Source organism: Perissodus microlepis, chromosome 12 (genome assembly GCF_051167445.1).
Source record: "Perissodus microlepis isolate ML-2025 ecotype Zambia chromosome 12, ASM5116744v1, whole genome shotgun sequence".
NCBI classification, from domain to species: Eukaryota; Metazoa; Chordata; class Actinopteri; order Cichliformes; family Cichlidae; genus Perissodus; species Perissodus microlepis.
In genome coordinates this window covers 28,629,079-28,643,125 of record NC_140472.1, presented here as the reverse complement: position 1 = coordinate 28,643,125, position 14,047 = coordinate 28,629,079, and the positions used below count along the sequence as shown (strand labels likewise).

Genomic DNA, 14,047 nt, shown 5'->3' with positions numbered 1-14,047 from the left:
GTTTAATGAAACATGTCTACAAACAAAAAATACCAAACAAAACTGATGTGTTTCCTCAGGAAGTTAAAACTGACAATGGCTTGCATGCCAGTCAGTTTAATTGTTCGTTTTCAAGTCTCTATATATAGATATATATCTTCCCAGAAGCACCTCAGACAAAAACAATATGAATCGAGGAAGCTCCTACTCAAATACACTGATCTATTTAGATGTCCCAGTGTGTGTGAAATCAAGGCTTTACAGCTCTTGCACATCTGCATGTAACTAAACCAAACAGAGCTCATTGTTTTGTTTTAAAAACAGCTGTACTTTCCTGTACGTGCTCTATAAAGGTCATTCATACGTGCTTTTAGTGTAGTTAAAGTAAAAACATAAATTCTGTCAACACGATCTGTTTTTGCTTGTATACAAGACCTAAAATATTACACTTTTGCCGGTATTTAATCGTACTTTGCCTCACGATAACTGTGCAATACAAGCAATAAATCTTCCACATTCTTCTTGTTCTTCACAGCATCATGCGTGGGTTCAGCCGTGTCCTCACAAGCCGCTGAGAATCCACTTTCCTCCCGGCGGAGAGCGTCACATCGTCCGGTTCCCCCTTTATAGAAGCCCCGCCCAGAAATCAGTCGATGAATTCAACATCGTACTCACCAGCGTCTGACCAATCAGCGCCTCGAGGGGGTGGTCTCGAGACGGTGGTCCGGGAGGACGATAACCAATGAAAACGTGTGCTGGTCGGACAAAGGGCTCGCGTCAACAATCGTTGGTTGCTTGAATGGGACATTATTCATGTCCACGCGGTTCGTATTTAAGGAGGTAAGATGAGGCGAGCTAGCGGTTTCCGTATAAAAAGTAACGGGTCCCAGCTGTCTGCACAGTTGATGTGATGTGTAGAGAAGCGAGCTGAAGGTGTTTCCTTCCCAACGTCACTTTTCCCAAAAACAGTTACCGCCAGTATGTGCGGTGCAGCTCGGTCCCAGTAAGCTTGTTAAAAAGTCACCGGGTGTCACACTACCGGCGGCATGTGGATGTGCACGCTGCTGCCAAATCATTCATAACCCTGGTAGCACTGGGTGTACTACTGCCAGCTCGTGTTTCACTGTGACTTAAAATATAATCACAGTTGTTAAGCATTAACTCAAAGAGAAGCTGTCTGGGGTCATCTGGCTACAACAAAAGCAAACAAAGTGTGCGCAAAGACGCACAAAAAATCGATATATAGAGAAATATAAAAACATAAAAAAGAAAGACAAAATAGACTGTTTTTGGTGTGTAGATGCATTATATATGTGTTTTGCTGTGTTTTTATGTGACTTCGGTCTTGTAAGAAAAACATCATCACTGCCGTTTCTTTCTCTTTGCACACGCCCACCGCCCCTGCAGCCTACCCAAACGACGCTGTTCGCCTCTCGCCTGACCGGGTACATTAATACGTAGAGCAAGGGGAGGAGGAGGTCAGCTCCTTTTCTGTGTCCCGATAGCTGCCGTTTCATTTCATCACCGCCTCCGAGCAGCTCCGTCTTCTATCTTTCTAGGTACCAGATTTTAGTAGTATCTGGTATTTTAATGAAGAAGTGCCAACATTTTTGATACACATTTCCTCCTCCACCTCGCCTCTGCCTGACTGTGGAGCTCACGCCGGAGCCGTTAAGAAAGAAGTTTAAACCCTAGCTGCTGCTCAGGAGACTGCGGTTACACCGTCCCTTCGCCGTCTCTAGTTGAAGATTTTTGGAGAATACCGTCCAAAAGTTTTCGGTTTCTTTTTTTTCTGTGTGCCAAGAGGACAGCAAAAGACGCCCGGCAGCATGACTCGGAGATCCTGTGCCATTTACGCCACCGGCTTCATCTGCGCTCATCTCCTGATAGTGGGAATCGCCCTGGTCGTGGCTCAAGTCTTCCAAACCATGATCCACAGCCGCTTAAAAAAGGTGAGTTGGATCTCTTAAAAAAGATTTCTTTACGTTTTCGGTTCATTTGCCACTCTTTACATATGTCACACACGAGGGGTTCAAATGTTAGCGTTTCGTCTGCAGTAGCCAATCATGCACCTACACCTACAGCATCTCACCTGTGATGACACATGCAGGGTCACAAGACCGAGTAAATTGTATAGATTCAACTGTTCACGTTATTATGAGCTGTTTTTTTGCTGCATTCTGCCCCTCCAGCGATGCGGGATGAACCCAGAGCCTGCCCACCTTCACGAATCCGCAGGATCCGAGGCTTATACGTTGTTTAAGTCGCCTTACAATGCTCTGTGATTTCGAGGGTTTTGTTTTTTACAAGCTTCAATTAAGACAGGCCATTTAACGTGTTTCGGTTTGTTTTAATGTTTTCCACAAAGACCGCTGTAGGTAGAAATCCCCTGTAACTCCCACAGTGAGGGGGGAATATGATGAGGTGAGCTTGTCATGACCTTATCTCATTTCATAATGATTCCTCTTATTTGTTGGCTACCTTGAACAGTTTTTGTTTTTTTTTGCATCAGTTTGCTTATATTAGATGCGGCTGATTTTTGGGTGAAATGAGAGAAATATATAATCTATCATCAGTATATCATTTCATAACCTTTCCAGTACCAGGCAATGACCTGATGGCACATTTCTGTTCATACAGGCACCATGCACTGTCTTTTTCAGGTGTTAGGTTTCTGAGAAGGATCATCGGTAGTAGTAGTAGTAGTAGTAGAAATCTAGTTTTGGGGGGTGGTCTGCAGGTCTGGAGGGATATGGGGGGAAGGGAGTTGAGTGAGCGGGCAGGAGAGACTGAGAGTGGTGGATCTATATCTCTCTTTGCATATTGTAGAACTCGTCATTCTTTCTGAAAATCAAGCATCCAACTTGTATAAATCAGGCAAATCTGCATCTATTTGATTGATAAATCCTCACGTCTTGCCAAAGATAATTGGCTCTTTGGTGAAGTAGGTCCTTAAAATACAGCTGCACGCAGTCCAATCCTGTACATTACTTAAATTGCAGCACTGCTTTATTTTGTGTCTTTGCTGTGAGCAAAATTTTCTTGTGCAATTTTATCTGGGTAAAAATTACTCAACATGAATGCTTAATTTTAGTGGGTTTCAGTTTTGTGTAGTGATTTTACAAAATAACGTTCACTTGAGAAATAACTCAGGCTAAACATTTGTGTTTTACTGTATTTGGATTCAAATTTAGACAGAAACAGCTTTTGCTTCAAAAACCTGCTTTCACCATTGCACTTTTGCAGTTAAGTGTCTGCATGCTTGCGGACTGGTGGGGCATTAGGGGTGGGTCAGCCTGAACCATGAATGTCTGCTTTTTATTGTAGTTTAGGACATGGATGGGGTGATGGAGCGGGGGTGCTGCCAGTTGACACCCTCTCTCAGATAAACCTGCTGCTCTCTGCCCTTTAAAATGCCTCACATTCCTCTTACTGACACAAATTGTGTTGAATGCCGTCTGCAAATCCTTATCAGTACTTTAAAACCTCTCTGCCTTTTCTTTCCTGCTTCAAAAAAATTGCATCTTCATGTTAAGGAGGAAAAGGCTAAAATCAGCTCAGCAGAAAGGTTTAACATTCTATTTGTTTCAAGTTGGTGGCTCAATAACAGCTGCCTCACTGACATGGTTTCCCCCTCCTGGGGTTAAATTTAGGTCGGGGTCGCATTTTTTCTCTCATTCGCAGTCACAGCACCATCCCAGGGGACCCAAATTAAGAGAGTTAGTCAAAGTTCATCAACAGGGGACCTAATTCTGATGTGGCTGGCGATTACATGAAATGACAGCATAGCTAATCCTCTTTCACCACAGTCTTCCCGTTGAGTTAGGCTGGCTTGTACGTGTTGAACCAACTCCAAACAAATCTATCTAATCTGACTTTAAATTTGTCTCTTTGTAATAAGAAGCAGCCGATGTGTTTGGGGCAAGTCTGCGTTACCTCCAGGCACAAACTCTTGAGTTTGTGTTAAGCCGGATGTGGAGGAAGAGTTATAAAAGCCATGTGAGGAATTTGACAGACGTCTTGCCCCCAGGGGTATGATTTTTGTTAAGGAGCAACCTCTCCTAATTCCTTGCTGTTGTTCCGGGCTTGGCCTAGCCCAAGTCGTTGAGCTCAGATGACGAAACTGAAAAGAAGAGAACACCCACTCACGCCACTCCTCAGCTGTGTTTTCACTGTATAAAAGCCTCCAAGACCAAGGTCATGTTGGTAAAACTCAAAATGTGGCACAGTTTAAATGTAAAAGCTTCAACACTGTGGAAGCACAAAGAAAAATTTACAAAAGCTTTTATTTTTACAATACTTACAATGTTTGTTTTTCTTCTTTTGCTGATCAAAGCAGGAGCTTGTGACGCCACACCTTAGTTGTACCTGAAGTTGCTTGACAAAGGTCCAGTTCATTTCAATTTTTCCACCACAGTGTGTCTGTGTGCACTGAAAAACCTCCCTGCTTTGTCCCTTGGCTATCTTTTTTTATTTCAAGGTTTTTCTGAGAGATAAATTATGTTAATACAACTTTGATGAAGGACTTTCCAAAGACCTTTGTTCAAGGTTTGGCAAACACAGGGATCCATGCAGGCTGTCTCACAGAAAAATCCCGACGTTGACTCAAACCTGTTTCGAAAGTGAGACGCTTTCTTTTAAAAGGGAACAAATTGGGTCATTTTTGCTTGTTGTTTAGCGCGTGGACACATCTTATGATGGTAGCACTCTTTCTCACTTCATGCAGTTTTATTCGAGCTCTTAATTAAGAAACAGGATCTTCAAAACTCAAGAGAGTCTCACTTCTTAAGTACCTCAAGTTCTGTTCTTCCACATACTGGATAGTCATCTGCCTGGGATGTCAGGCTGAAAGTAATTATTCACAATTTCGGTCTCTGAATAATTTACATTGCACTATTTTTCACAGAATAAATACTAATTGGCAAAGAAACAATTGCTGATTGTAGTCAGGTTTGAACAGAAGACAACACTAAATCAGCTAAATTTGTCTTTTTCACTCAGTTGTAGTTTGCTTTAATCTTATGTTCCCCTCTTTAATCAGTTGTCTAACTTGATCAAAGTAGATATTTTAGCTGACCCTTGTGATAATCTGATATGTGGTTTTCTTAAGCAGGAAAAGAGGAACTGATGTAACAAAGCTTGGAAAACAATAGCTTTAAGTAAAACAAGATATTAACCCAAACAGGAAGTGCAGCCACACCTTAAGCTATAGTTTCACAACAGTAAGTGCCCGTGAGAAGCCATAGAGGACTATGTATAGGATCTCTAAAGAGCACCGCTCAGCCGACAAATCATTTGAGGAATGAAAGACACAGACGGAAGAGGGTTGTTTCTCCACACTAAGTTTAGAAAACTGGCAGGAATGGGAGAAAAAAAAAGTGTTTGCTTGTTTTTTTTCTGGTCAACGAACGGTCAACATACTTGAAGGTCTTTAATTTTCTTTTTACAGCTGGGAGTTCAAGTTAATTGTTACCGTTCCTCATGTTCAGCCATGTGGTGTCCAGGTTAATCTTACAGACGGCTTACGTACTAGAGACCTTCATTTTTGTTTAGGTTTTTTCCCATAGGAGTTTAGCCAAAGAATCTGGGAAATGTCTGAAGCTGTTTTCAGCATTTTTGTGGTCATTTTGTTTTTCTGTATTTTGGCTACAAATCTTACCTGACATCCTGCATCCAGTATGATGGCTAACGCCACTAAGTGCAATATGCGAGTACCGTGGGCGGACTGAAAACCCACTGTCAGATTCTTGCCTAGGCTTGCTGAAGTTGGAAGACTGCTCAGTTTTTGCTAAGACTGGCTCGCTGTGCTGATGGTTTTTCAGCTGTAAAGGACTTTCCTCTGCTTCCCTCTGGGTTTTGAGGTGTTGGCCCGGCACCAGCTCCTTGCTGAAAGGTGCCATGTGTTCTTTCAGATGGCCCTCTTTGAGACTAGAAAAGGGTTTTAAAAGCACTCCTAATATCAAATGCAACGCAGCAACATTCTCATCACTTCATGCTTTGGGTGATATTATTCCTGTTTTTCCTGTTTTTGAATGGTGTTTTTTTTTTTTTTTTTTTTTTTTCTTTTGTTGATAGGAAATTACTTTAACAGAAAAGAGCCAAGTATTCGAGTCATGGAAGAATCCACCTCCACCTGTTTATATGGAGTATTACTTCTTCAACGTCACCAATCCAGAGGTGTTCATGGCAGGTGGGAAGGCATCTGTTAAACAGATCGGACCTTATACTTACAGGTCAGTTTGTGAAGAAATTTAAATGCGTCTGTAATATGTAATGTTGGAAAAGTGAAATATTTTAGCCATGTTTAAGGAAACCCATCTGAAGTTATTTTGATGTGTGATATCAAAACAAAAGAAACTTGGAATAACTGACAAATGTCCTGTCCACACCAGGGAGTACAGGCCACGGGAAAATGTAACCTTCCTGGAAAATGGCACCAAGGTTTACGCCTTGAACCCAAAGACTTTTGTCTTTGTGCCTGAGAAGTCCGTCGGAGACCCACAGGTTGACATCGTCAGGACTGTCAACATCCCGTTTGTGGTGAGCGAATGGATTTCTATGACTAGAAGCAGAAAGGTCATATAGATTTTGGATGACATCCAAACGCATGTTCCCAAAATTTTCATTGTAGCATTTTCATTTTTTTAAACGGATAAACAGAAGGCAGCAAGCCAAGGAAGATGCAACTATTGACTCAGTGATCTTTTCCACTGTGTGTGATGGGAGCACTCTCACCTTTTGCCTCCAGCCTTCTGATGGTAGCATTGTTCTCTTTGTCCGTCTTCCTTAGGCAATAATGAACGAGCTGAACTCCTACTCCTTCTTCTTGCGAACTATTGTTTCCATGTACATAAACAGCCTGGGTGTTGAACTGTTCATGACCCGCACTGTGCACGAGGTTCTGTGGGGCTTTAAAGACCCTCTTCTCACAAAAGTCCACTCCATGAAGCCTGAAGTAGATGAATATTTTGGGCTAATGTGGAAGGTAAGCTCAGCTGCCATTTAAGTTTTACTCACTTTGTTGTTTTCAGAGATTTTTTTTGTTTCTCTTGTTGTTAGGGGTTAGTCACACAAGGAAAAACAAGAGGAAGTCTGTGGTAATGTCATGTAAGAAAATTCTGAATGCTCACATGCTGATGGATGACACTTTTATTTCCTGTTTATAGAGTATTGTTCGCATCTTAGCGACGCCACAACCACGTGATCCTGAGTGTAGCGTTTAGAGTGACTTAAAGACAATTACTAATTTGTTAGTCTGTTTTTTTTGGTAACAGAAAATTTATGTATTTGGCCTTTTTGTGTTTGAACTGATTTCTGATCAGTTTGTTGTTCAAAATATTGATTTAAACTGAAGTTTAATCTTCACTTGGTTACTTGTGGTTGCACTAACAAATACAAAAGCTGAATTACATTTTTTTTTTTTTTTTTTTGCTGATGTTCTTATAGCAGCAGAATATCTGTTTACCATCCCGCACAGTTTTCTATCACAGCAGCTGACAGCAGTTTTATTGTCTGTCCAACAGAAAAACGGCACCCATGAAGGAGAGTTTGTGTTCCACACTGGTGAGCAGAATTACTTGGATTATGGGAAGATCGACACGTGGAACGGCCTGAGGTAAAAACTCATACAGGGCACTTTCAATTGTCTTTATATAAACTCTTTTATTTTCATTGTTTCTTGAATGGTAGGAAACACTTTCTAGCCGGCAAATGGCTTCCTCTTCCTTCCACGCACCTTACTAGCATTTACTACGTTATGCAATGTTCATCCGAAAGTCCAGAGGGGAAAGTCTTTGCTCCCTGGCTTTAGGGGGAGAGGGGTTGCAAAATGGATATTTGGATATCTACATCAACCTTGCACTTTGAATGTGTGTTTAGAGTACTGTGTGTGCTGAAAAAAGTACTCCCTTTGATGAAGCAATACAGAAATACTCGGTTTCTGACACAAAAACGGTCAAACTATACTGAAATTCCTTGTTCGTACAAAAATGGCTGCTGTTGTAGTGACTCTGTAGCACAGTGGTGGTATGGGTGTAATCGCAGTCAGCAGTTTGATTTTTCAGCTCGAGAGACCTTGATAATTCCCTGCTTTCTATTCACTTGTCGTATAATACCGGAAATGTGAGTAAGGCCAAATGCCAAAAACATAATGTCCAAAGAATAGCAGCTGTGAGAGATATGAAATATTTATGGGTTTTTCCCCTGTTTATTTCAGCATTTAGGAAGATTGTATTGTTGTAGAAGGTGAAGGCTGAGAACGGGTTGCAAAATAATTCTGAGGGAGAATTGGGGGGTGGGGTGGGGGTGGGGGGGTTAAATGAGTATAATTTCTTTTAATATTTGCTTTTTTGTGGAATTGCAAACTAGAGCAGTACTAATACTTGTTTGTTTGGGGTTTTTTTAGTACAAATTAATATCTGGTTCTTCTTGATCAACAGGGAAATGTCGTGGTGGTCATCCAATCAGAGCAACATGATCAACGGCACGGATGGCGCAGTTTTCCACCCGCTGATAAACAGGAACGAGTTGCTCTACATCTTCGCTGCTGATCTCTGCAGGTGTGCATGCTTATGTGGCTTTAAATTTGTTTACAGGCAAAGCACCCGGTGGGGTGAGGACAAGAACTTCAACCGAGGTTAATGAAAGGAAATGCCGACTGAGTCGCACAGTGTGTGCTTACAAACACACTGATAAGAACAACTTCTGAGAAGGCATCCAGTAGAAACTCAGTTGGAAAGAGTTAGGCCCAGACATGCCAAGATTGAACAGGAAATGAGCGTTGTCATTCTTTATTCTGTTTAGAAGATTTATAAATATAAAGAGAACTATTTCCTTCTTGAATGGCACTTGAGGTCTTTATTAAACCCATCCTGAAGTCCTTAAGTGATGAGCGCTTTCTTTCTCTCCTCAGGTCTATTCATTTAGCCTATGTGGAAGACGTGGAGGTGAAAGGGATTCAAGCGTACCGCTTTGCACCCCCTAATGACGTCCTCATGAGCCCCAAAAACAACCCCGCCAACGCGGGCTTCTGTGTGCCAGCTGGTGACTGTCTCGGCACCGGGGTGCTTAAAGTCAGCGTTTGTCGAGAAGGTAGGAGCACCGAGCCATCTCACCGTCAGCCTCTCCCTTGCCCCAATTACCCAATTCCCCCACACACTGGCCCCATGACACATTTTTGTTTTTCTCCTCATTTCCCCCACCCCTCAAAAAAAAGGTCCTTTCAGTGAGCAACCCTGTGCCCTGGCTGCTATCTGACATTCCCACTGTTTGAGCAGGCCAGATTTTACTCAGTGGTTCAATAATTAACTGTGCCGACTGAGATAGGAGGGGTTATTGAACTATTTTATGGTGGTTATTAAGGGAAGTACAGTTGTTCTGATAACATGATCTTAACTGGGCTTTAAGGAAAGATGCTATACCGTAACCTCTAAACTTTCCTGTTTGTTCATTTGATTAATTACTTTTATAGTTTTATTACATTTGAGTGAAAAAATCCACACTGTAAGAGTCTTAAATAGGAAATGTTTTATGGTTTTATATTAGGCTGCTGCTGATTAAACTCAGCCATAATCGAACACAATTGGCTGTTGGCATCACTTCCTGCAATTCAAATGTAAAGGAAACTCTGTTGTGGTGTGACATTTCAGCCAATCAACATCAAGGCCTGCCGTGATATGCAAAGTGGTGTCATCCTGAAACTGTCTGAGTGCTGTAACCACAAGAAAAAAATCATTATTCACTGTAGCAGTGATGTGACAGTTACAACCTGCACCCACCTTTTTTTTTTTTTTTTAAATTGTGTGGGTTTTAGAAACAGCAGCTTTCAAAGGTTAAATTAATATATTAAAAGGAAATTTGTTTAGGCTACAATCAAATGAGATTAAATTCTCAAATCAGATCTTTAGCACAGACTGTCCACGCTGCAAGTGTTCAAGATTTGTGCATGCAGACATCACCGACCCATCTCCATAATTGGAGACTCGGCTTTCCAACGTGACTTTTCTTCCAGCATTTCTTGTACCGACACTTTGTCTGCCAGAGGGTCCAGACTAAGACAAAAAAGATGAGGATGTTGCATTTCAAACCACATCTAAATGGTTTTTTTTTTGATCAATTCTGGAGAAATATTTAGTGCTCAACACTTTCTAAAATCTAAATATGTTTTAAAGAAAAAAGGGGGAAAAAAATCAAAGTTTCGTTTTGATTGACTAAATGAAAACGACTATTTATACTTTACTCCTATGACAGAGCATCCTTCATAGCACGGTGTTTCTGTTTTGCTAATGCGTCATTTTAAGGAGTAACGTCTCCTTTGCTAAAGGACTGATCGCATTAGTTTTCTTGTTTTTAAAGAAAAGCAGCGTTCTCAGCTAATCATTACCATCGCTCAATAAAACCTAAAACACACATTCATTAGCTATCATTTCTATTATATGGTTTACAGTCACGAGTGCATGTTTCCATCACACAAAGCTCTAGCTGTTATCTCAAGTTACTACTTTTATCGTTTTTCCTTCCTTTTAATCTTTAGATAGAAATATGACTCTGATTTGTTTCCCTCAAGGCGCTCCCATCGTGGTGTCCTTCCCACACTTTTATCAGGCTGACCCCGCTTACATCAACGCCATCGATGGCCTTAACCCCAACAAGGAGGAGCACGAGACGTATCTTGATCTGCAGCCGGTATGTTGAACACTCAGTGCTGTTATCATGACTAATGGGTGTGTAATGGACTTTGATCTGTCCTTCCAAATTAGAGTGGTTGCTTCATGATTTTTTTTTTTTTTTTTTTTTTTTTTGAGGGGGGGTTAATCGCTCTATTTGTTTTTGTTCGGACTTCTTTTTATTTTGTGTTCGGCTCATTATAAGTAATTTTACTGATCAGTGCTCAACACGCATGCAACATTATTTTTTGTTTTTCACTCCTATAAAAAAAAAAAAAGTTCAGCTATATTATTATTATAGTTTGAATTAATGCTATTGTACTGATCATCCCTACCACATAAACACGGCATCACTTTAACATTGAGTGAGTTAAATTAAGTCTTTTACTTGAGTTTTTTTTTTTTCTTTTCTTTTATATTTTCATGCACAAGTCAGTTTTCAAATTGCACGTTCAAGGTTCAAGGTTGTTTATTTGTCACATGCATAGTTATACAAGTATAACACACAGTGAAATGTAGCCTGACACGCTCCTCGACATGTGTGCAAAAATGGGGGGGGGGGGTAGAGGAAGAACATTATTTATTTATTTATATATATATATATATATATATATATATATATATATATATATATATATATATATATATATATATAGGTGAATGTGCAGTAGTAGCAGCAAGCAGGTGAATTCTGTACATTAATATGAATAGACATCTGACTATTTTACAGAACGTGATGTTAAAATAACAGATTTAGCTTTTTTTTGTGATCTACTTTCGCATCAGAATGGCCCCACCACCTTCCTTGTTTCTGCTGACAAATGCTCAGAGCACATACTTGCGGTAGCATTGTGACTCGGTGGCTAAGAGTTTCACTTCCTGGTTAAATAAAGATTCAAATAATACACAAAGATGGAAAGACGACAGCAATCGCATTCTTCTGACGATGGGGGGAAAAGAATATCTATGTGATATCATGCGTACAGTAATCCAAACAAGGAAAAGAAAGTTTTCAAACAATAGCTAAAGTATCTCATAGTTTGGGAATTATAAACACATATTTCTCTGATACTGTCTAACTTGGCCTCTAAATTCTGTTGTTTAGTTTTTCATGCTTGTTGCTGCAGTTTTTCTTAAAAGAAAAAGAGAAAATTAAACTTCTTCCCCAATTTTTGTCTTTGCTCTCCTCTTTATAGACGGCAGGAGTTCCCATTCGTGCCTGTAAGAGAGCTCAGCTCAACATCATTCTGAAGAGAGTCCAAGGCTTTCCGTAAGTCAGGCTTTGTTGAACTCTGATCCACTGTTTACTGTTGCCACATACACTGTGACACCATTTCAACCACATGTTGAGCCAGATGTCTCCCCCTGACCTCGCCGTGCTTGTCTTTCTGCCCCGCAGCAAAACGAAGAACATCACCGAGACCATTTTCCCCATCATGTTCGTCAATGAGGTGAGGGTCTAATCTTTTAGCACAGCTTAACGTGTTTGACTAACTGCGAGTGAACTGCTTAGTCAGTACTGTCATCTTTCACAACTCTAGACGGCGACTATTGACGATGAGTCAGCAGCCCAGATGAGGTCACTGCTCCTCATCGTGACTCTTGTGTCCAACTTCCCCGTCCTCATCGTGGGCTTGGGCATCATCCTGCTGCTCGTGTTTCTCGTCTTGTTCTGCCGAAACCGCCAGAAGAAGGTAGGGACTGCCACATTCTGCCGTGAACTAATCTGCAGTAATGATAGAGTTACTCAGTTTTGAGGTGTGTGTGCTGCCCACTGACATTATCTCACAGTATAACTAAGTCTGGTAGTTAGACGTTAGTCATAAGTTGCAGTAAACACTAGTCTTAAAGGTTTTGATCATTTGGTTCTTGCATGGACAACAACTTCCTCTACCATTGACCCTGAGGAGCTGCAAGTTTAACCCACAGCTGCGTGCATGTTAACTAACACATTGCATGATATCTGCGCAGCAAAGTCAGCATGAGCAGTTTTCCACAATACGAATGGATCACGTGATGCGGGTTGGGGTTTTTTCCCCTTGTTGAACGTTCCCTAACAGCTGATGCATGTTTGATTTCAGGAAGCAAAAGTTGTCCAACATTTCCTTTCAGTCAGACCAGACATGAATGTAGCGTAATAGCTGCAGTTCATTGAACGATAGTAGCCTAGAGATGATGTACAACATGTTCCCCCTGTTATCTCTAACAGTGCAGGACTCCTAGTTTGAAGCCCCAGCTCACAGATTATTACAGTTTGCTATTCTGTGTGCAGAAGGAGGCCTGCTACATGTTACAGGAATAGCTTGATGAAATATTTGCTTCTGTTGCTAATCTCTTAAATGAGATTGATACCACTGTGTGCGTCTCTGCGTGGCCGCATATGAAACTTAATCGTGAGGACAGCTTGCCTAGCTTAGCACAAAAAAATGGAAACAGAAATTTACCTGCAGGCACCTACTTCTCTGGCTTTTGATTACACAATATAAATAATCTGAGAGATTTGGAGATGGAGCCAGGCCAGCTGTGCACCCCTGTGCTAAGCCGAGCACTGTCTCATCTACAAAAGCAAATATTTCCAAGAGCTGTTCCTGAACATGCGCATGTGCATCCAAGTTTATATGTCGGCACAAAGAGGATGTTGATGCTTAATTGCAATGTGAAGAAATGTTGTATTAACCATGTTCTAATTTTAATTTTCTGTAACCCCCCTTTTTTCCTTTTCTGTTTTAGAATGAAGTAAAACGTATTGATTTTACTGAAGCTTTTCATTCTTTTGCTGTAAGTCTTCAGTTTTGCCTTGTTTTCTGTTCTCCTTTTTAATTTGTTATCCACCATCTCTCATTGTTATCATTTTAATTATCATTATGGGACATTTTCTCACCTCATAGTAGTTATCATTGTCATTATTATTATTATTATTATTATTATTATTATCCCTAATTTAAGTTAATGTTTCTGTGGTGGCTTTGTTTTTGTACAACTGGTGCACATTTGCATTGTAGTGTAAACATTTCAGAGCATTTATTCATATCTTTAATGTTAATAAGCAGACTTTTTGCCACTTCTGTTGTTTGTACTGACGACGTCTATCCTCGATTCTCCCCGCGCAGACGGCGAAAGATGACACGGCCTACACTCCGGTCAGCGACAAAACAGACGAATCATCAGAGACGCCGGCCAGCCAGCCAATGAAGAACGGTTCCTACATTGCCATGTCTCCAGTGGAGGCACAGAAGTGTTGATCGAGGATCCCCTCAGGAAGGGGGCTGAGGAAGCAGAACGGGGGTTTCACGTTATAACGGGCGGGCGGGGGGGTTGCATAAACAGTGGGCTCATTTTCACTTCACTTTGGGGGTTGGGGAAAGCAGTTGGACACAAACCCCAGTAATTGTTTAGTCAACAAA

The 14,047-nt window shown here is 41.0% G+C and overlaps 1 protein-coding gene across 2 annotated transcripts; it reads left to right on the top strand.

Moving 5' to 3' along the window:
- Positions 1–1,413: 1,413 nt before the first annotated feature.
- On the top strand, positions 1,414–13,942 carry scarb2a (scavenger receptor class B, member 2a). Of its 2 annotated transcripts, XM_084946295.1 has the most exons (13): positions 1,415–1,931; positions 6,055–6,212; positions 6,372–6,519; positions 6,770–6,964; positions 7,503–7,594; positions 8,418–8,537; positions 8,891–9,069; positions 10,544–10,662; positions 11,840–11,913; positions 12,043–12,094; positions 12,185–12,337; positions 13,374–13,421; positions 13,754–13,942. In XM_084946295.1, the coding sequence occupies exons 1-13, from the start codon at positions 1,809–1,811 to the stop codon at positions 13,883–13,885; spliced, it is 1,593 nt and encodes a 530-aa protein (XP_084802421.1). In that variant the 5' UTR covers positions 1,415–1,808; the 3' UTR covers positions 13,886–13,942. The 2 variants fall into 2 exon arrangements, with proteins under 2 accessions (XP_084802422.1, XP_084802421.1); XM_084946296.1 differs by lacking the exon at positions 13,374–13,421 and having other exon boundaries at positions 1,414–1,931.
- Positions 13,943–14,047: the final 105 nt, after the last annotated feature.